At 39.3% G+C, this 22,630-nt stretch overlaps 1 protein-coding gene across 3 annotated transcripts in view; it reads left to right on the forward strand.

Moving 5' to 3' along the window:
• Positions 1-22,630, forward strand: part of ITPRID1 (ITPR interacting domain containing 1) — a 103,769-nt gene that overhangs the window by 16,189 nt on the left and 64,950 nt on the right. For 2 of the 3 annotated variants that reach the window (XM_019443741.2, XM_053897534.1), the window contains exons 2-4: positions 12,732-12,913; positions 14,284-14,332; positions 14,662-14,705. In XM_019443741.2, coding sequence (XP_019299286.2) covers positions 12,754-12,913; positions 14,284-14,332; positions 14,662-14,705 — 253 coding nt within the window. In that variant the 5' untranslated portion in view covers positions 12,732-12,753. Of the gene's footprint in view, positions 1-1,046; positions 1,304-1,435; positions 1,482-12,731; positions 12,914-14,283; positions 14,333-14,661; positions 14,706-22,630 lie in introns of those variants that run through there. The other variant, XM_019443740.2, reaches the window with a different exon arrangement.

Consider the following 22,630-nt stretch of genomic DNA (forward strand, 5'->3'; position numbering starts at 1 on the left):
CACACTTGGACTCCTGAGAGTAGAGATTTCAGACATTGGTGGTGAAGAAGTGAGAGAAATCCTAAGAAACAAGAGACATCTCCAGGGATAGGTTTAGGGCCACTTTATATAGGGCTATTGAAATCTTGCTCACAGACACTAGGAGGTTTGCAGAGGAACTCCCTAGGGATGTGTGTGTGTGTGTGTGTGTGTGTGTGTGTGTGTGTGAGAGAGAGAGAGAGAGAGAGAGAGAGAGAGAGAGAGAGACTAAGAGACTAAGGCTAAAACAACCTTAGTCCTTCCCTTTTGTATACTGGGGTTCCTGTTTTTTTGAAGTTAAATATCATTTGAAATGCACATGGTCTTTTCTATAATTCTAAACTCTGATAATGCAGTTTATCAAAATGAAGACAATTGTTGGCATGCATGACTCAAGAATAGAATAATTGTTAGGTTGTGTTTTAGCATTGTATCCTTTGTTAAGGATCTGTGGTAAATGTGACCATGAAATTTAATTTTTTTAAATGAGGATGATAATGTGCTTATTTACCTTTCTGAAATGGAACTGTCTGATCTTTCAATGAAAATACTTCATAGATACTGAAATCCCTAGGAAAGTAAAACTATTAGCCCTGACAATTTGGGCCCCTTCTTTATGGGTTTGGGAATATGTGTGTATATGTTTTGTTTCCTCTGAACTTTCTAATAGAACTTCCTGGGAATTGAATCTCTCCACCTGGAATATCAAGTTCTACTGTCCTCATTTGCAGTGATGGTTTGCAATGCAAATTGTTGGGTTGGTAACACATAGCACCATAACCATGGTAACCAAATGAAGACAAGTTTGCTTTACTTCCTCAGCAAAGTACTTTCCAGCCCTGCATTCAGACCTGATGCTACTGCCAACAGTCAAGGGCATTAAAGGAACAGCCAGAGGGTTCAGAGAAATAAAAACACAACTGGACCCATTGTATTCATTTCCCACACTCCTCCCCTTAGTCCAGAATTTGTTACTAAAAACTTCTGCCATTTCTAACTACTTTCTAACTGCTTTCTTGGAGGCAAGGGTAGAGAGAATCACCATGTATCTTTATCCCCAATTTGACTATAGATTTTGGCAAGCAGACTATCCTGGCTTTCTGTGTCTAACTTCGAAATAGGAGCAGATAGAAACCTGGTCACAGTTCTGTGGTCACAAGGACTTTTTTAGTGTTAGCAGCTGTGATGCTCAAGGAGACAGGAAGGTGTCCAAATAAAAACACTTTCTGAGAACAACTACAGCAAGCTACAAGGGCCACTTCTCTGCTGAAATTCCTTTCCTCTGGTATAGTAATTCTTATAATTTGTTAGTTTGTTTCTCGCCTGTGGGGGAAGGGTATTAGTCCTCTGTTCTCATTTTCTCTCCGTTGGAATGGAAGGGCAGCTGTGGCATGTTCTGAATCTTCTTTACCTGCAGCTATGTGACCGGGTGCTTCCCAGGAAGAAAGACTATTAGCAGTAAGGTAAGCAATCTAATTGTCATGGATCCTGGCCTAGATGATTTCAGCACTCCCGTGACTGCCTGGGTGGCCTCCATTAACATGGAAAGGTCAAAAACACAAGGGATGGGAATGCTCTAGACTCAAGATTCTTGGTTTATTTCCCCTAAGTTTGAATACCATTTCAAGTAATGTTCCTGAGATGAGATGTAGAGATTATATTTTCCTTCCTTTTGTAGCTATTGGGACTTGTGTGTCATTTTCACTGATTGTTTATTGCTGCAGTGTGGCTCAGTAGATGATTTTCTAACTCTGCCATTCCTTCTATCATTATTTGTTGGCATTCTACTCTAAAGAATAGCTTCTCCATCTCCCACATGTCTGCAGATTTTAGACATTGGTACATATTACCTGACTTCTCTCCAGGAGGTTTGACTATTTAATATTTCCACAGTGATGAGTGTCAATTTCCCACCTTCTAGATGTTCTCACACTAATGAATTTCTGAGAATCTAACATGGTAACCTATTGTCTTTTTAGCCTTCACTTCTTTGTACGTTACATTTACATTTTTTAGCCATTTCTAGATTTCCTATTTTTTAATTGCCCGATTACATTGCTGCTACTTCTATGTATCTTTTTTTATTGATTTATAATTGCATGTCATATAGTAAGTACATAAAAACCTTTAATTTCACACATTCCACCAAAATTTTTAGTTTTTTTTTTAACATTTTGACATTTTTATTATCTTTGCAATAGGAAATTTTAAATTCTTAACTGGTTAAATCCATCATGATTTCCCTTCTTCGCCTTTGGTGTCATTTCTCCACAGGTGTTTACCACCTCAAGATTAGAAAAATGTTTACCAATATTTTATTCTAGGACTATTTTTTTAAGTTTATTTATTTATTTTGAGAGAGAGAAAGAGAGAGAGAGGGAGAGAGGGAGAGAGAATCCCAAGCAGGCTCTGTGCCATCAGTGCAGAGCCCAGTGCAGAGCTTGATCTCATGAACCATGAGATCATGACCTGAGCTGAAATCAAGAATCTGATGCTTAACCAACTAAGCCACCCAGGCACCTCTAGGACTATTTTTGTTTCATTTTTCTCATATTAAATCCTTAACACTATTGAAATTTATTTTGATGAATTATTTAGGGCTCTCTTTTTTGTTTTGCTTTGTGTTTTTTTTCATTAAATTTTAAATTTAGAAAATTTAAATTTAGAAACACACATACAGTTCTAAGAAATAATACAAAGTCTATCTGCCTTAATGCAAAAATCTTTTCAACAGTACATGGATAACCTATTTCTGCCTATGTAGATTTTTATCTGGGACAGCCATCGACAGGTATAAAGTTGTGACATCAGGATAGTTTCTTACAATCACTTATAAGGAATACTATCTGTTTCTTTCTCCACATTCCCTGAGATTTTATGGTTATGATCATAGTGAGAAAGGAAGGATGATGATATCTTTGATGTCAGAGGAGTAAAGTACATGCTAGAATTTGCCTTTGTGAATAATCCAGGTAGGAAAGGAGATTTAGACCCAGGAGCTGGCTTAAAATTTGATCTCTTCTCCTCACTACCAGCTATTTCTGTGTGTTTTTAGATGCAACACTTTCTTATTGTAGTTAAGAACTTAACCATTATGATGGTTTCCTATTGGACTGAAATATGATGCAATTTGTATTGTATAACAGCATGTTTTTAAACTTGAGGTGTGTGCATCTGAAAATCTTAAAGAAAATGGCTTGACCAGTCACTTTTTAAAGGTATTAGGAAAGATATATAGAAGGAAGGTGTGATAGAGCCCAATGAAAAGTATTGTTAAGAAAAATAGTCATCTGCATTGGTCAAGGTTCTCCAGAGACATGAGATTATGTGTGTGTGTGTGTGTGTGTGTGTGTGTGTATACATATATATACATACACATACACACATACATATGTGTATATGTATACATATATGTGTATATGTATGTATACATATATGTGTATATGTGTATATGTATATATGTGTGTATACATATATGTGTATATGTATATGTGTGTGTAATATACATATATGTGTATATATATAATTATATAATACATAATATAATTACATACATTTAATTATAGATAGAGAAATCTATATCTATCTACCTATCTCTCTCTCACACAATTATGGAATCTTAGAGGTTCCATGATCTGCCATCTGCAAGCTGGAGACCCAGGAATGCTGATGGTGTAGATACAGGCTGAGTCTGAAGCTTGAGAGCTGGGAGCATTCACTTGTGTAAATCCGAGTTCTAGAGCACGAGGAGACTGATGTTCCAGCTCAACAATCAGCCAGAGAAAAGGGGAATTTTATTTACACACTTTTGTTCTATTTAGGCCCTCAGCAGATTAAATAATTCCCGTCCACACTGGGGAAAACAGTCTGCTTTACTTCAGGCTACCAATTCAAGTGTTAATCTATTCTGGAAACACCCTCATAGACATCCCCAGAAATTAGGATTAGCCAGATATCTGGGCACCCCATGGCTGAGTCATGTAGACACATAAAATTAATCATCACACCATCAGGTAAGATGAGTTGTGCTTTCAGTAAGCTAACATTGAAGAGCATGTGTTTAATTGTCACAAATCCACTGCTGAATAGCCCTTTGGTGAAATTTATGCCATTATTGCTCACATGCATTTTAATCCCCCTGTCTGGAATGTTTGCCTATCCATTAACCTTCTTCAAGAGCCAGAGCCAATACGTCCCTTTCCAAGAAACCTTTGTTATGCCCCTAAATGATCATTTTCCTCCTTCAATATTTGAGAACAGTTATTTTATACTTCTCTTAAAATGTGTTTTATGTCCTACTTCACAGTATATAGTTAATAAGTACTATATTTTGTAATCAACTGTAAGCTCCTCAAAGTTTCTTTGTACACAATAGACAGTAAAATATTTCATTGAATTGAATTAGTAGATGATATTATTGCATTTATTTACTTAATAGTTCATGCGTACGACTATATATATATATATATATATATAGTCGTATATAGTACGTATAGTACGTATATAGTACGTATATATATACGTACTATATATATATAGTACGCACAGTACTATCCCTGATGTGACAGAAACTATAAAGATGAGTAAGTCACACTTCCCACCTCCTGAGAGCAAAGACAGAGTCCAGCATGAGAGTAATCATTCATTCAGTTAACAGTCATGGCTGATCACCTATTATCATCCATGGCCATGGATATAAAAATAAATAAGTCATGGTCCTTGCCAAGGAATTGCCAAGGAGTCCACTTAGTTGAGTGGGAAAGGCAGAAGTGCAAATAAACTCCTTGAGCATGAAAAGTGCCACTGTAAGGAGTTGCAAAGGTTTCTGTGAATGCCAGGAGCAGGCTAGGACGGGAGTGGAGGGCGGTAAGGGGAGAAAGTGCTATAAAGTGAGTTCTCTTTGAGCTCAGTAAAATGGTATCCAGGAAAGAGAAAGGCAGCACTAGCAGAGGGATCTGTAGCCAGTAGCATCAGAGAGGAGGGCATGTTGAACACAAGTAGTTCTGTGTATCCGGAATACAATGTACATGCAGGCACCTGGATTGGGATGCGTGGGAATGGGAGACACCCACACATCCTCTCATTCTCCCTTCCCAGGACGAGGCAAGGCAAATGTTGAGAAGACAAGAGTAGAAATAATGAGGAAAGAGAGAATCATTGAGAAAGAAAAATCTCTTTAAAGTTGGAGAAGGATTGGAACAGGGCTAGAAGTAGATGAGTCAGTTGATTCAATTTTACCAGCACTTCAAATTTCTAAGAAGCTGTATATGTGGTTATTGACCATAATCTTAGTACTCTTTTGCTTATTTCACCAGCAAAAGATGAAAGCCCCAAGTCTAAAAGAACTGACTTTGGGTTCCAACTTGGGCACTACTGCCTTGTCTTTAAATCCAGCTTGCTCCTAAATGTCAGGAGAGAGCACCCTTCACATATTTCATGGTGGGAGGAAGCCACCCACAGAATAAGTCATCACAGACTGCTTGTTCCTCCTAGCAGAGTATTGACAGAACACTCTATTCTCTAAGATCTGCCTTTACTTCACTGAATCACTTGGAAATCTTTACATGTATTTGTGGGACTTTGATACTTGGACAGTGAGGAAGAGCAGAAGGGCATTCCTGGCTTGGCTTTGTTGTTTGAGTTTTTGAGTGGTCTTCCAAGTAATAGGAATGGTGTTTTAATCTCAGCCCTTTTATAGTCTTGATGGACATAACTTTAAAATATGTTTTAAATGTGAGCTCCACTCATCAACCAATAGGCTACGCGGAGGCCAGAAATAGAATAACCATCTTATGGAATCATCTCATCACATCCAATTCTCTCATATTATGCAAGAAGAAATTACATTCCAAGACAACTTGAAACCACATGCCCAATGTCATACAACCAATGAACTATTTGTTGATTAATTAAAATAAATTACTTTTTGTTTCCCTGGTGATGAGTTAAGATCTTTCCTCTGCTAATGCTGTTGGAAGGCACATAAGAGAAGGTAACAGAAGGTATTTACTCAGATAGCTTTGGTTGAAATAGTGGAAGTGGACAGACATCAAGTGACTAGCCAGAAAATTTCGCTTCAAAATGAAGGTAGAATATATATTTATACAGTTGAATATATATTAACATATATAATCTGATCACTTTTCTAATTCAAATTGCATTGTTCCCTGATATCGTATAGCTGTTCCTGGCAAGTTGCACCTTCTCATAAATTGTTTAATTGTTGAATACCACACTTTTCTTCATGGTTTAATAACCAAATTTGCACCAATATTTCTCAATTCCTTTTTGGCATTCATTTAAACAGTAATTTATTCAGCAAACATATATCGAGTACCTTTTTCATACAATTATGATATGAGAACTAAGAGCTCTGTCCTGAAGAAAATCCCACAGTGGGATAAACAGAAGGAGTGTTGAAAGTTGGCAGATTATTGAACCGAATGGTCAGGTGTTGATGGGTCATCTAGATTGACAATGAAATCTTCCAGGAGGATGACAAAAAAAAGTCCCACTTTCAATCAACACACACTTATAAAATGTGAAAATACTTTAGTAGTGATTTACATTAAACTATTGGATTACAGGGAACAATTAAAGCCACACTCACATAGGGAAAGCATATAGATTAAAAAAAAGATAAGAGGGAGTTGAGAACTGAGGTATAGAACACTAAAAACTTAGAAAAACCAGCAAAAGATCTTGAGAAAAAAGCCTTGAGTGAGATAGGAAGAAATCTGAGAAAGCGTATTATTAAAAAGCATTGTTTCCAACAGATTGTTTCCATTAAGAGGAAGTGCCCAACTACTGAAAATTCTAAAATGATAAGAAATGACAGTTAGTTGAGCATTAGCATACTGATTGGGGTGGGTTATAAAGAGAGTGAGAGGTGTGGATGGTGCTGTACATGGGAGCTTTTTGCTATGATCCAAATGAGACTACAAGTTCTGATTCACATAATAAGGTTGACAAAAGCAGAGGAGGTCAGTGTGAGATCTATTTTAAGGGCCCCTCTCTCACTTTCTTCTAAGTAACCTGTTGTGAGGTATAAAAGGAATAAAGGAATTAAGGAAGACTCATAAGTTCTTGGCCAGAGCAACTGCCTAAATAGTGGCACCATTTATTAATATTGGGGACGCTGGAATAAAGCCAGGGATATAGGGGGTCAAGTAGAAGTCAAGGAAAGAATAAAGAATTCAGTGTGGCACATAGTAACTTAGAAATGTCAGTATCCAAGTGAAGATATCAAGTAATTGGGAATAGCCCATTTGGAAACTCAGGGGCCCTATTCTAAGGATCTGGACTAGATTTGGAAATGTGAATTTGGGAATCATCATCTAGAAAACTAGAGTAGGAGTTGGAGAGAGATTGAAGGGTCATTCAATGACCAATGAGTGGAGGATCATTTTAAGATAAGAGACATTTTAGCATGTTGTAAACTAAAGGGAACAATTCAGTATGGAGGGAAAACAGTGTCCAAGCAACGTCTATGAGTAGAATAGAGGTGACAAGGGATGTTTGAAATTGGGAGTTTAGAGGATATTCACTTACAGTGATGAAGTATGACCCTGGGAATTGAATAGAGAAAGGAGTGTTGAAAGTCAGCAGAAAACTGAACTGAATAGTCAGATGTTGACGGGTCATCTAGATTGACAATGAAATCTTTCAGGAGGATGAGAAAAATACCATCCCATTTTCAGTAAGTGAGGCCATATGTCCTGGGTGTTAATGACAACTTAGTTTGGTAGCCTTGAAAGGACAGAGGAAATAAGATCTGAAAGTAACAATGAGGAACATGGAGGAAATTGATATCACCTCTAAGGTTAGGGTCCTGATTCAATGGGTGAAAAAGAAAAAACTCAGCTCAGAGAGTGACAAAGTAAGCTGTGTTCAGGTTTCAATTAGAAAAAGGAGATGAAGGGACATTCGATGAGGAGCTTAGGATAAAGAGGATCTGGTGGTTGACAGTCTGTGAATACCAGAGGGCACAGGTGTTGGGAGCACCTGAGAAGGGTGAGAGATTGGGCCAGATGAGGCAATGTCCACTGTCACATGAGCAAGGCTCTAAGGCATGATAAAATTAGTCCTATGATCTCTTAGAGTATGATGTTTGAATCAGTTCTCTTAAAGTGGCAGCCTCCCAGGACTGGTTTCTTAGTCTGTAGAGGGAAGGGAGTTGTATCAAGGGTCATGATAATTATTTTTTTGAGAGCATGAGGGGCTGTGAAGGCTTCTTTTTTAAACTTCTGTGTATGAAGTCATAGTTGAGAAAGGGGCAGGTCTTCCTGGAGCATACGGTTCTATGTAGACTTCTCCTAAATTTTTCTGCTGGGGAAGTCGTTGTATATGGAAGGTGGAGGGGAGCCAGGCAAGCCTGGATATCATTGAGATCTCACGAAAGGCTTGAACAGAGGCTGTGGTGATGAGGATCCATAGAAGAGACATAGAGATGGTAAGATTCCTGTAGACTCCGAATTCCTGTGGAATTTTTTTCCTGTGTGACGTTTTCTTCTTGACCACAGGGCTCCTTCAGAAGTGGACCCAAGGCTAGAACTATTAGTCTGCAATTATAACCTTGAAATTAAGATCATAGTTGAAGGAATTTCCAAGCTCTGATATGTGTCTCTGTTCTCAAATAAACATGCATTCTCATGGTCACAGAAATATTTTATTCTCGTACTCTCCAAATGTATCTTCTCAATTATTCAAACGAAGTAATCTCAAAATGACACAGCTTATAGGCAAACTATGAGTGTCAAATTTATCTCCTATGGAAAAACAACTGAACTGTTACACTGATTGGTGATTCTTTTTACTGGACAGTTCTTGACATGAAAATGACCTAGAGAGGCAACATAGAGAAGGAAAATGAAACAAAACAAAAAAACAAAAAACAAAACAAAACAAAAAACCTGACCAATGTGGGTATTGATTGTTTTATACACATTTTTCATTAATTTTTTCCAACAGCCATATGAAGTGGTTATTTCATACTCATTACAGAGATGAAGAAATAGATTATCAGAGATGTTTGAAAATTTCCCTAAGGAGATGTCAGAAAAGCAACAGAGCTGAGATTAAAATCTGGAGTTATCTGACCTGAAAGCACTTGTTCTTTTAACCACATAAGAACCAAGAATACTGGCTAAACCAGCTGGTGTTCCTTTCCCAAATAACCAAGCAATCAACTTGCACTTACAGATTCTTTACCCTGGGCAGAGTTCTGTGCTGGGATCTGTAGGGAACACAGAGATAAATAAAGCACAGTCCCTATTCTCCAGTATGAATAACCTGTTTGGCAAGATAACCTGTTTGCACAGAGGTGCAAAAAGTTAAATAACCCCAGAGGGCAAGAACGTAACCACTGTCACTGCTTTAAGTATGAGTATCAAATTCTATGATTTCACTGTGGGCTGAAGTCCTCACAGTGAAAAGGAGCAGGTATGGTTGCATTTGCTCAAGGAAGAAAATGTCATGGAAAATTAATGTCACAACACCATTTTTTTTTTCATTTTGGTCTTTTTAAAAATTTTGAAAGCTTGATAATATTTTAGTACATTACTCTTTGTCTTTTCAATATACTTTGTTGTTTTGTTTTGTTTTTACAAAATTGAGTTTCCGGTGTATATATTATTTTGCATCATCTTTTTAAAATTAAACATAATATGAGAAATTTCCCACATTAATGGAAGTTCTTTATACACATAAGGATTAATAGCATAGTAATTGGAATAGAAAGGATCTGAAGACAGGAAAGGGACCCTCAGGCACAGGAAACAACATAATCTAGGATGAAGATTCATTTTGGGCCAAGCCAGCATCAGCAAGAATTTGGATCCAAATGGTCCTTGGGATAAAGAGCTAACCAGAGGAATCAGCAGAGACCACATCCTACAACTTCTGCTCTGTCAGTCCCCTGGGCAATTCAGGGCTACCACCCGATCTGTGTCCCTTTGCAAAGGACTGCTGTCAGGGTCAAGTCCGTGGATGCCAAAGGAGGGTCATTCAAACATCAGAGAATGCAAAGCAGATTTGTTTACTGATCAGAAAGGCATCCATGAAAAACGGCTGAACAAAAGAGTTGTTCTTTACAGACCAGTCCCTGACCCCAGCCTTTAGCAAGGGTTCCCACTTTTCTTGGCAAGCTTTTTACTGCTCTCAAGCCAGCGACAGCTGAGCTGGAAGGCAGCATACCCTCACTGGTTGTGCGAGCCTGGTGGCTGAGGTCAAACATGCCGTTTTAGAGAGGAAGTCTGAGACATACCAATAAAGCAGCACTTCTATTGAAAATTTTGATGATTTTTACAGGGTTGTATTTGGGAAAGTGGTAGCTAAGTTAAAATTTGACACTGGAGCACAGGAGCCGCAATTTGAGGACTGTGAGCTGCTTGACAGGCCCTGCTCCTACTACAGAGCAGAGTCCTTTGTGCTAAATAGGACCTCACTGTCAGCTGAGGTGGGTGGACGAGCAAGACTATTTTGGGGTATCTTATTTTCCCATAATACATTATTCTTTTCTTCAAACCCTGAGCACGTACTGAGTCTGATATTTCACGAATCTTGTTGAGCGTGATTTGGGAGATTTTCCCTCCTTGTGAAATTCTGCATTGTCAGAGTTGATGCTCTGATAATAATTCACATGCCCAAGATGCACAGCATTGCCAAAGAGAACTTTTTTAATTCAAAAGTACCAAAGCTTGTGTAAAATTAATAACTAGAAATTAAATTCAATTCCTACGGTTTGTCTTGTGTTATAAATTCTAGTATACCAGATAACCCTATAAAGTTTAGAAATATATATCAGGGCGCCTGGGTGGCTCAATCAGTTGAGTGTCCAACTTCAGCTCAGGTCATGATCTCCCAGTTCGTGGGTTCGAGCCCACATCATACTCTGTGCTGACAGCTCAGAGCCTGGAGCCTGCTTTGGATTCTGTGTCTCCCTCTCTCTCTCTGCCCCTCCCCTGCTCACGCTCTGTCTCTCTCCGTCTCTCAAAAAATAAAATAAAACATTTAAAAACATTTTTAAAAAGAAATATAATCTTATCTGTATTATTTTTGACTTGTGTTAGCATCAAAAGTTTTATTAACATTTATTTGCTCCCAGAGGATATTCTAAAGGTTAACTTTCTGAGGTTGGCTGACTAAAAGGCTCCCCATAAATATAAATTTTAACTGTCCACTCCTTGCTATAATTTTTAAATAATTGAAATTTCTTAGTAATTGTTTTTTTATGCATAAAATTAATAGTCGTCACAATTGTCATTAATTTTTGCAGTAATTTACTATTGCAACAATAAATGTATATTTATACTTTGACTGGATTCTAGAATTTTAATGTACAAAGCATGCAAGGAAACTCTTACTGCCAGTTGCACCAACAATGTTCACCTATGTACTTAAATGAAAATATTCAAATGTTTTCAGTAAATTTGAATGACTTTGCCTTGATAAAACACTGATTAGAAACAATGGTTTATAGCATATGGTTGGTGATTATGCACGAGTTTAAGGATGTAAGGGGTGCTGCTGAAAGAGAAATTGGACTATTTGGTCATTTCTCTAAACTTGGCTAATACACTGCAAATTCAAGTAGATGTCATGGAAAGAAGTTAGTCAGAAAGTGCTTTGGAATTCTAGCTTTGCCACTTTAGTTTTATATGTATTTATTTAGCACCTACTATGTGCTGGGAATATAGTCAAATACTGTAGACATGTCAACAAGTAAGAGGCAGGCCCTTGTTCTTAATGTGCTGATAATCTGGGGGTTTTAACAACTCACTCAGCTGCTATAAGCCTCTGTGTCCACCTCTTACTCTGCAACTCTCATAATGATGTTAATAAAGGTTAAGTGAGATAACAATCAGTATTTCTTGTGCCATATACATAATATACTTACTAATATTCTAATTGTCCCAATCATCCTAGAGGGTTGATGGTATGGTTTAATAATTATGGGAATATGCTTGGAGTCTGGTGCCCCGGTTTGAGTGTCGGTTGTTGTGTGGCTTTAGGTGTGCAACTTTAGATACACAACACCTTTCTCTGCTCTTCAATCTACTATAAAATTGTGACAATTAGATTGCCTCCTTGGTTGGCAATTTAATTAAATAATAGATGTATGGAATGCAGCATAGAATCTGGCACACGATAAGTACTCCACTGAAGTCAACAGTTATTATAACTCAGTACAATTTACACCCAATTAAAAAATAAGAGAATGTAGAAAGATTACATAATTTACCCAAGTCCACCCAATAAGTTGCAGAGATGAGACTCATCCAGGTTGATCTGTTGCCAAAGCCCTTATTTTTTACATTTTGAGTCTCTAAAAATATTTTTATAGATGTAACTGTTGGATAAATTGGAAGGGTATTTATTATGTAATCAATACTTTTAAACTTCCTTCCTGGCTGACGTGCCCTCCAGTCCACAGTTTCTTTGCATCCACATCGCTGTCCATCTGATTGGATCCACCAGAGGGTGGATGTGGCCTGGTGACCAGTGAAGTCACATTAGTCCCAGCCTCCTGTGGCCTCTCCTCTTAAGAGGCAACCACTTCTCTGCATTGGGACAGGGAACTCAGCTCTGGTGGGTGAGCCAGGCTCTGGAAGATTGTAAATGTTGGTGGTATGAGCACTCTGGCTTCTCCTTCTCACTGAACCAAGCCCGAAAGCTGACTCATTGCATCTGATTTGTTTGTCTGCATGTTGTAGTTTGCCGAATTACTCCCTTACAATGGCAGAGAGGTCACATGGATCCAGCAACTCCCCAGGAGGCCAAGAAAAGAGCAGGAGAGAGATCCTGAGGTCCACCAAGAGGGCATGGGCTCGCCTAGATCAGCAGCTGCCACCTGGCTCTGAGGAGGAAAGCCAGGGTCTCACCATCCCCCTGCTGGGTGAGAACAGGCCCTCAGGGCTATATGAAAACATCCTGCTGTGGGTGGTAAGGGATGTGGGGACTTGGCTGGGGGCAAATGATTTGGAACAAATGCTTGGCTTTGAAGATACCAGTGTTCCTGGTGGGATGCCAGAAGCATCTATGAAACGGGCACTTCTGACTTTCCCCACAGACATTCAAAACACACACCTTCTTGATGGAAATAGACCAACTGTTCCCTTTCTACTCCGAGGTCTTCTCATCCCAAGTCTCCCATGGACTTGGAGTCCATGCCAGAGACATGAGGCTTCCTTCAGAACACCAAACATTTTATTGAAAGGCTCTTATATGCCGGGTCTTGCACGAAGCATCCCTAATAATTTTAATAGTTTAAAGAGTAATAAGTAGGAAAACACTTCTCCCTCCACAGTGATGTTGCTGTTTGATGGCTTTTCTTCCTTGCCCACCACTTCATTCATTCTACCTCTCTGGAATCCCTAAATTTAAAAATAAGCATCTTCCATGCCCACCTGACATCTTGTGAGTGGGTAAGTCAGGTACTTCACAGTTTGGTGGGACAAAGTCAAAGAAAATCAGCCCAGAGTAGCCTGTAGCCGACCAAAAAGGAAAGAAATATTTACTGAGAAATGCTGCTTTTCTACCCTCTCCTTTTTGCCTGTTAACTATTTGTTAATCCACCTTAAAAGGCCCGTGGCTTTTTAACACAAGGTGCCTTTGGCAATCCTGAGACTGTAGTGCAATATATCCCTGGAATGAATGCAAATTTGGTTTAGAACCTGGCAGAGAACTCCTTGCAAATCAACATCACTGGCTAGCCTCCTCAGGTAAATATGATTCAATAAGGAGAGGGTCCATGGTGATCTATATATGACAGGAGAAAGACAAAAGTCTGGTATGCTTAATCACCCTTCATGTTCACACCAGGTAATTTAAAAATTATTCTAACATCTCTTGCACTTTGGTGATTTGTTTTTCTTCCTTTTCACATTTCCTTTCCTTTTCCTTTTCCTTTTCTTTTTCCTTTGCCTTCCTTCTTTCCTTCCTTCTTTCCTTCCTCCCGTCCTTCCTTCCTTCCTTCCTCCTTTCCTTTCCTTTCCTTTCCTTTCCTTTCCTTTCCTTTCCTTTCCTTTCCTTCTTTCCTTCTTTCCTATTTCTTCAAATCAGTCATTTGGCAAGTTTATATACTTTGTTCTCAGGAAAGGCTGATTATGGAAAGCAGGAAGTTTTGCCTTGGGAAAATGAATGAATATGCTTATAGAAACTTGTGATTGAATATGTAGGAAATAGAGCTATGGGTGGTGGCTGGGTAACAGGTAGCATTATTTTACCTGGTATGCTTTCATTGCTCTGTTTCTTTCTCTTCTGTAGAAGATACCAAACAAGCAAGTATTCAGCAGTGGCTGGACTCTGGATTCTCGTAAGTGTTTCTTCGTGCCCTTACACATTTCTCTTCCAAAGATCCTTGCAAACAATGTGGGTAGCTCTGCTGGGGCAAGGTGTGACAGGTAGGGATTTTCATTTTAACTGGGTGCATGAAGGATGGCTCCATTATTACAAAAGTTATATATCAATTTTAAAGTACACAATAGAATACTGTTCCAGTTCCTGGCTGTTGATTGGTTTTAAAAAGCCCTCCCATAATAAAGCCTAGCTCTGCATTTACTCTCATCTGTTTAATTAAATTGCAATTTAGTATAATTGAGTTGTGCACATAGTTTGATTCGCAATATTTTTGTTTCTTTATAGGGTCTCTGTAAATGAAAACTTTCAGCAAGACATCGACCACACTGGTAAGACAAGAGAACCAGAAGCAGTTAAGCTTTGTGGACCTGAGTAGATTTATTAAAATGTCTGTGTGAATAAATCTTCTTAAAATGAGATTATCGGAGCTTACTAGAAATGGAACAGATCTCAAAAACCACCCAGCTCAATTGCTTTGTTTGATATATAAATCTGAGGCTCAGAAAGGATAGGGGGTTACCCAGCAGCAGCAGGTTGGGGGCTGCAAACCAGGACTCTTGCCACATCATTAGCTCAGACTCTACCAGAATACTCACTGGGTCCTATGAAGACATTTTGTAAGGATATAATTATGGAAATGCAATTGCTTTAACTTTTCCTCATGCTGTATTGTACTTCTATGTTTAAATCTAGTTTCTTTCTCTTCTTCAGTCTCAAAGTTATATCCTCTCTTTCTAATGATGCACTTGTTCTCAAAAAGAACAATATTGAGTTCTACAGCAAACAGTGCAAGTATGTATTTCTGATGCAGAACATATATCACACCTGTTACATTGACGTGATAAGAACATTATAAAAAGAAAACAAAATTAATTGCAGATCTCACAGTTTCCATATTCTCTAAATGAAATAATGTATTTCATAGAAATACAATCATAAAATGCACTCACCAACTGACTGTTAGTCTGTGGAGCATGCGATGCTTGATCTCAGGGTTGGGAGTTTGAACTCCATGTTGGGTGTGGAGATTACTTAAAAATAAAATCTTAAAAAAAATAAAATAAAATGCACTCACATTTTAAGTGCTGCTCAGATAGGAATAGAAAACAAGCCCTGGCAATTATAAATGAAAGGCAACACTGACTACAAGATACTTTCTGATTTCATAGATGTTAAAATGTGAAAAAAAGTGTGTTTTAAAATTGGCAAAGTGCCATAAATAATGTATGTAAAAAAATGACATAAATTAGGAGTTTAATGATTAGAGGGGGAAACTATTAGTTTAATGGTTACTTACTTGACTGGTTTTCATTATTTCATTTCCTCCACTGACATCTTCAGTTAAGATTGACCATTGGTTACAAACCAGTTTAAATTTGGGACTTTTTTACTTAATAAAAACAAAATAATACAGTAACAATAGCTAGGTATATCATTGAAATTTCCTCCTTTTCCAAGCTGCTTTATTTTTTTTTAATATAAAAGTTCCATGATCCCAAAATCTCTGAAGATGTTTGCCAATAAACCGAATTTAAGTATCTGTTTACAATAGTGCAGAATCAAGAAAAGGCAAGAACTTAAGAACTATACCCAGCATGAGATGTCAGATATCACTGATGTTTCATCTTACCCGGGTCATGGTGGGAGGCCTGGAACCCACTCTGGAGTTGCCAGTAACTGTTTTATTAAAAGCTTCACTGGGGCGCCTGGGTGGCTCAGTCGGTTGAGCATCCGACTTCGGCTCAGGTCATGATCTCACAGTCTGTGAGTTCGAGCCCCGCATCGGGCTCTGTGCTGATGGCTCAGAGCCTGGAGCCTGCTTCCGTTTCTGTGTCTCCCTCTCTCTCTGCCCCTTCCCTGCTCATGCTCTGTCTCTCTCTGTCTCAAAAATAAATAAAAACATTAAGAAAAAAAAAAAACTTAAAAAAAAAGCTTCACTTCCTAGAAATTAAAGACAACCATGGCCCTTCCACCTCTGAATCAAGTCAATGAACTGTAAAGGCACATACAGGAGGTGCAGAGCTGGAAGAAAGAAGGGATAGCGATCAGAAACACACAGTTCCCATTTGCCAAGTCCTTTATCTTCAGTGAGGTTTTTAATAATAGTGGAAGGGCTTATTACAAGTTTAATTGAGCCTTCATTTTTATAAAGCCCTTTATGATCTATCATATTTTAAACTCAGTCACCTGTGTGGAAACAAGGCTGGTGTTCATCTGAGCTTTGCAGGTGAGGAATTTGGGCCACAAGGTGATCACAGCTGGTTACAAGAGGGCAAAGGAGCATTAAGTCCAGCATCCTATCAGCCCTCCGTGGGCTGGTTTAGCCATGATGAGACCAATAAACGTGGAGTTTAGGGAAGCCAAGAGTCATACTGAAAAATGTGGAAACAAACGGTATCAGAATCTGGTCATGTGAAGGTCGTGGTGAGGGTGGCAGGGAGAAAATCTGTGGCAAGGTGAAAAGAAACTGAAAGGGGAGAAGAGTAATCCCTACTAGAGGCAAAATCCCATAAAAACTCATGCAATCCTATGGCACCTGGGCGACTCGGTGGGTTAAGTGTCTGACTTCTGCTCAGGTCATGGTCTCCTGGTTCGTGAGTACAAGTCTCGCATTGAACTCTCTGCTGTCAGCACAGAGCCTGCTTTGGATCTTCTGTCTCCCTCTCTCTCTGCCTCTCCCCTGCGCGTGCTCTCTCTCTCAAAAATAGATAAACCATTAAAAATAAATAAATAAAAAATAAATAGGTAGATAGATAGATGATAGATAGGTAGATTATAGATAGATAGATAGATAGATAGATAGATAGATAGATAGATAGATAAAACGCCCTCATGCAATCCTAGTATGATGCAGAGTGGTACATTAGTTCCTGGGGCAGCTCTAACAAATTACCACACACCTGACAGCCTCAAACAGAAATTTATTGTCTCAAAGTTCTAAAGGCTGAAGTCTGAAATCAAGGTGTGTCAGCCAAGGTCATTCTCTCTCTAAAGGTTCAAGAGAGGAATCCTCCCTTGCCCCTTCCTAACTTTAGGTGACTCCCAGAAATCCTTGACATTTCTTGGCTTGTGGTGACATCCTTTCCATTCTCTGCCTCCATATCCGCATGGCCACTTTTCCCTGTGGGTCTTCTTTTCTCTTTTTTTAAGGACATTAGTCATTGCACTTAGGACCCACCCTAATCCAGTATGACCTCATCTTTACTAATTGTATCTACAAAAACCCTATTTCCAAATAAAGAACACATTCTAAAATGAGAGATCAGATACGGAAATTAAATTCAACTCACTACAAGTAGAATTTATTTTAAGGCTGTTTCCTTCATTGGTCACCCCTGAGGCTTTTATACTTTGAAGTAGGAATAAGATTCAAGTGCCTGCTCATCTTATAGGTGACCCAGTGACTCCCAGAGAAGTCAGGTGGGCTTCTAGGTCTCAAACTGAGCCCCAAATAAAATGGGACAGGGGATGGCATAAGGCTTCAGTGGACCTATTGCTGAATTCCTTCTGAATTTTGAGATGACCAAGGTGGGGTGCTGTCCTCTTATGGTGACTCTTGGGCTTTCCTGCTGCTCTGTGTCTACCCAAAGTCTCATTTTTATTAAACTGGAATCTGACTGGCCCATTTCACATCGTGTTGAACACCATTACACCAGGTAAAGCCATTAGCCCTTGGCACTTCCGTCTCTTTATCAGTAGAACCGGGAGGGGAAAGAAATGAATACATGTGAAGGCCACACAGCTAGGTACTTTACATAAGCTATCTCATTTTCCCCAACCATCTTCCGAGGTAAATATTACCATGACTAACTTTTGCAAGGAAGAAAATGAGACTCAGAAAGGTTAAGTAACTTGCCCAAAGTAGCCCAGTCAGTAGACAGGAGGGTCAAGATTTGAATTTGGATCTGTCTGACTCTGTAGCCATGTTGCCTCTCCAGAGGACTGGTTCGATTTACTGTTACTATATGTGCTATGCATGGAAACCCCTGGGAGGAAAGCCCTGCATCAATGTCCTTGCCAGAAAAATCAAAGTGTGAGCATCATGGCTAATGTCACCGACATTTACTTCTCTCTCCAGGTCTTCTGGCTCTTGTGCATCAGCCTTCAGAGCCACAACACAGTCCTCCAGAATTTAAAAGTCTTAGAGTAAAACTAATTTTTGAAGTCAAGCGAGTATCTACGGAAACGTAAAATAACCATATCTGGATCTGAAAGTAAAAAAGACACATCAAATAATTCCTCTGGAAAGCCACATGAAGATAGGCTGGCTGCTTGCCTCCCAAGTCTCATTAAAGCACTTCACGAAGAATGGTCTCTCACTGTCTGCCCTGTCTTCTGACAAATATTTGGGCATTTTAGCTAAGGGGTCTGGCAGTCTTCTTTTTAAGTATCTCCAGAGCATTGTCTGCTCAAGGCACATGGATAACTTACAGGGAACACCCTTATGGAAATCCCTCAATTTTTTTTGTCTTTTTTCTGTCTGAGAACCTCCACCGATGGTGAAGATCAACCCCTCTTCGTGGTCACCAACTACGCACACAAACACAAGTTTGATTCTCAGTTTTCCCTCAGTGAGGATCTATGGGCCTGCCTTCTTATAGCCACAAACACAATAGGACATTCAGAACCTCTTTGGGGTCAGTTGGGGTGCTAAAGAAACATGGTTATGACTGTTAAGGTCTCTCTTCTCAGGTTTCTGACTCATTCTTAATCCCAGATTCCATATTAAAACTGTGTATAAGAAAGCCTGGGGAGAGGAGCTAGTTTCTGGTAAACCCATTCCCACCACTGAAGAACAAATTAGACATCAGCACCGTCGCCCTGTTAGAGTGCATTGGCGTTATCCTGTGGGGACAGACACCTACACTGATGCGTGTGCCACATTATATAATGTACACTTGTTTACCAACACAGCCAAGAATAACTGCGAGGGAAAAAGAAAAAAAGAAAAAAAAAAACAGAACCAACTCCTACAGCAAAGAAACAGTTTTTGTCAAAGATCTGCTTGGAACCATCGATTACTTGATGGGTGGTTAATTCATTTGTCCTTTTAATATTTAGATACTTCTCCAATCCCCAGAGAAATCTTTGAAGCATAAACTTACACCTTTCCGGAAGGAACTCATTAAATAAGAACTTACAGAATCAAATTCTAAAGCCTGTGGTCTATAAGATGAGGTCAATGTAAATCCAGTTAAACATAATAGATACTCCCTAATGCTTATCAAACAAAAGCACTTAGAGCAAAGAACTGAGTTAGGGGAGAATGCAAAGATGTAGAATGCATGGCTCCTGCTCTTACTTATATTACTCTGACTTCCCAGGACCATTGCAATCTGAAAACAACCTGGGCCAGCTTTTCACAAGACCCTCTCGTCTCAGCCCCTCTCATTGCCATCCTAATTCTTTATCTTTCTTCATCTAATTCCTCCCGTCCTAAAATCTTTCCTGTTCTGTTCTCCTCTTGCCCTTCTTTTAAGTCCTGATTCAGGTCCCGTATTCTCTATAAGGCCCTTCCTGACATCTGCATTAAAAGACTCAATTTTTTGTCTGAACACCGGTCACATCCATGAAGGGTTCTGCCTGTATGGCACTTGGTGCTGCCTCCAATTATTAGGGAGAGGACTCACTGACAAAATTGTAAATCCCACTGAGGTAGGAATTATCTCTAACACATCTGATTTCCCCAAAGCTAGTCAACAAAAGACCTTAGTAAAACTGGTCCATAATGAAGCTGATGTGAGTCATATTGGGAAATTTTCAAGGAAGAGAGACTTGGGCTAGTCAAAGAGCAATATGTTTTTGAAGAAAACAAAGAGGCAAAGGAAGACAATGCCACTTGGTTCAAGGAGCATGAACAAAGGCACGGAATGAAAAGAAAACCAAATGTGTGCAGGAAAACATAGAAAAGGTGGTCAGATTAGAGAAATGGTTTCATGCTGGGGAGCAAAGGTGGAAATTTTTTCTGGTAAAAAAGGTGTTATCAGGTTATAAATGCCTTAAAATCCAGAAAGAAGGAATCACACTTGATGTGTTAAGATCATCTCAGGTTCCAAAGGAGAGGTAGTTGTAATTGGGGTCTGTATTGTGTAGGATTTGGGGACCGTATCTTTGGTCATGAATAGTTAGTGATGGCTGCCACAGGTGCAGTGCTGGGGAATTGAAGTCCACGTGTTACAAACGTGCTATCTCTACACTAGTGAGTTATGCATGATTTCTGAGAAGAGAAATGACAAATTCCAGTGTTTATCCTGCCCCCTTTGGGAAGATGCTGTTGTGAACTCATGAACTCGGGGTGATGTCATGAGGGTGTGGGCTGTGTGTCAGCAGTGGAATGGAGAGGGGGAGTCAACTGCATCCAGAGAAGAAGCAGATACATGGGTGAGGAAGAGCAAAGCATTACAGTTGGCTTTAAGGTTTTTGAGCATGAATGTCAGGGAGAAAGAAGAACCTTTTATTTTGTAAGCATATAGACTGCAATTATTTGCAAACTGAGACAACTCAACCCCACTGACTGCCTCTACCAAGTGTCTTGGGCATGCAGGAGTTAAATACACAGAAAGCTGCAGAATGCTATTATTTTAGAGCCCTGTGAAAATGTAATTTGATTAGTCTATTGGACGATATTCCAAAGAACCAAATGTCTTCCATGAATCAGTCAGAAATGCTTAGGAAAACCAAAATAAAAAATGCTTTCTAAGCCAATAAAGGTGCTAATTAGTGCCTTCTGCATATCTCACTACATCTTCTCCAGTAATACATTTTGCAGGGTTAAGTGCATGTCTGCTGCTTCAGATGGCAGAAGTCCACCTAACAGTAGGGAGGGTGGCTGGAGACTCAAGTATCTAAAAGGGAATCAGAACCGGCGTTTAACCCATGCAATGGGATGTATTGAGTAGAGCAGAGAACTCTTTTTCTTGCTTTAATTCTCTTCCAAATCAACCCTTATAAAACCTAGGGAGAGTAGGACCTTACTTTTTCTTTCTTTCTTCATCCACCGTTGCTTTTAAAGAGTAGAGTCTGGTTTTTAAAAAACCTAATAAGGGTATCCTAGAAAGAAAAATAAATTGGAGAAAATATCAAGACCAAGCAACTGGAGAAGAAAGAAGGACTTAAGGAGATCGTAGCCAGTAGGGATTTACGTGGTAGATACAGACACATCTATAAGTGTTTTGTTTTCTGCTGGGGCAGCCTCAAGCGTGGTGCCTACAGAAGCTTGAGGAAATGCAGGGTAACAGGAATTTGTCCCATTATGGCATTCCCTAGGTGTCAAATTCTTGCTGTGGTCCGAGGTAGCTGACTCCAGTGCTTCCGGGAGCTGGGCAGGTAACTGCTAATGAACCAAGCAAGCAGGACAGAGAGAGACTGCGGAGAATCGCAGAACACGTGGGCTCCAACAGATCGCCCCCTGAAGAGATCTGGGATTGATACTGCTGTATCTTCTGAGTTTTAAGGAAATTCTAGGAATCTCGGTGCTGGGGAGAACTGGGCTACCAGCTTGTGCCTCTCGGTTCAGGTTCCTTATTGAATATAGGCAAAGGGAACAAGAACCCTGACAAGCCCAGGAAGTTTATCTTGCAAATTAGCAAACTGGAAAACAACAGCAACAACTATACTTGAACTAAAACCAAAAAGACCCTCCAATAGGCAAGGAATAATAGTTTCTTACTGTCCCATTAGTCTCTCAACTGCCTGGTTCCAAATGCTTGAGAGGTATGGAGTAGATTTATATTGTTCACCCCATATGACTTGTGTGGCTGAGTTACATTTGTTTTGTAGGGCAGACATTCATTGCAGCCATACTCTCACTACCTTTCAAAATTGTAGTTGTGTATTCTGAGCTTAGTTAAGAACTCACTGTTCACTCACACCTCAGTGATATGCCTTGAGTCCTTATCCTTCCGAGACTGTATGTTCCTTTTCCATCCAGCAGGGTCACTGAGCCCTTGTAACAACAGATGAAAACTATAAGTGTTATTTCCATATATCAAATTTGGCATTCAGAGGCAAGTTCGTGGATACCTTGAGAACTGTTTCTAGTCTCCTCCCCAAACAAGTACTCTGGCTCCACACTGAAGAGCCCTTATTATTTCAGGCTCTTTTTTCATATGTTTCAATCATATAGGTTTGTTGTTGTTGTTTTTTTAATTTCTCCCACATGCATTATATTTCTTATGGTGAAAAACTTCACTTTCTTATGGAAGTGCTGAGTGGCAACATTTCCAGTATGTTACATGTCACATGTTCGTACTCG

The sequence above is a fragment of the Panthera pardus genome, unplaced genomic scaffold (assembly GCF_024362965.1).
Source record: "Panthera pardus isolate Hobbes unplaced genomic scaffold, ASM2436296v1 HiC_scaffold_8, whole genome shotgun sequence".
Classification (NCBI taxonomy): domain Eukaryota; kingdom Metazoa; phylum Chordata; class Mammalia; order Carnivora; family Felidae; genus Panthera; species Panthera pardus.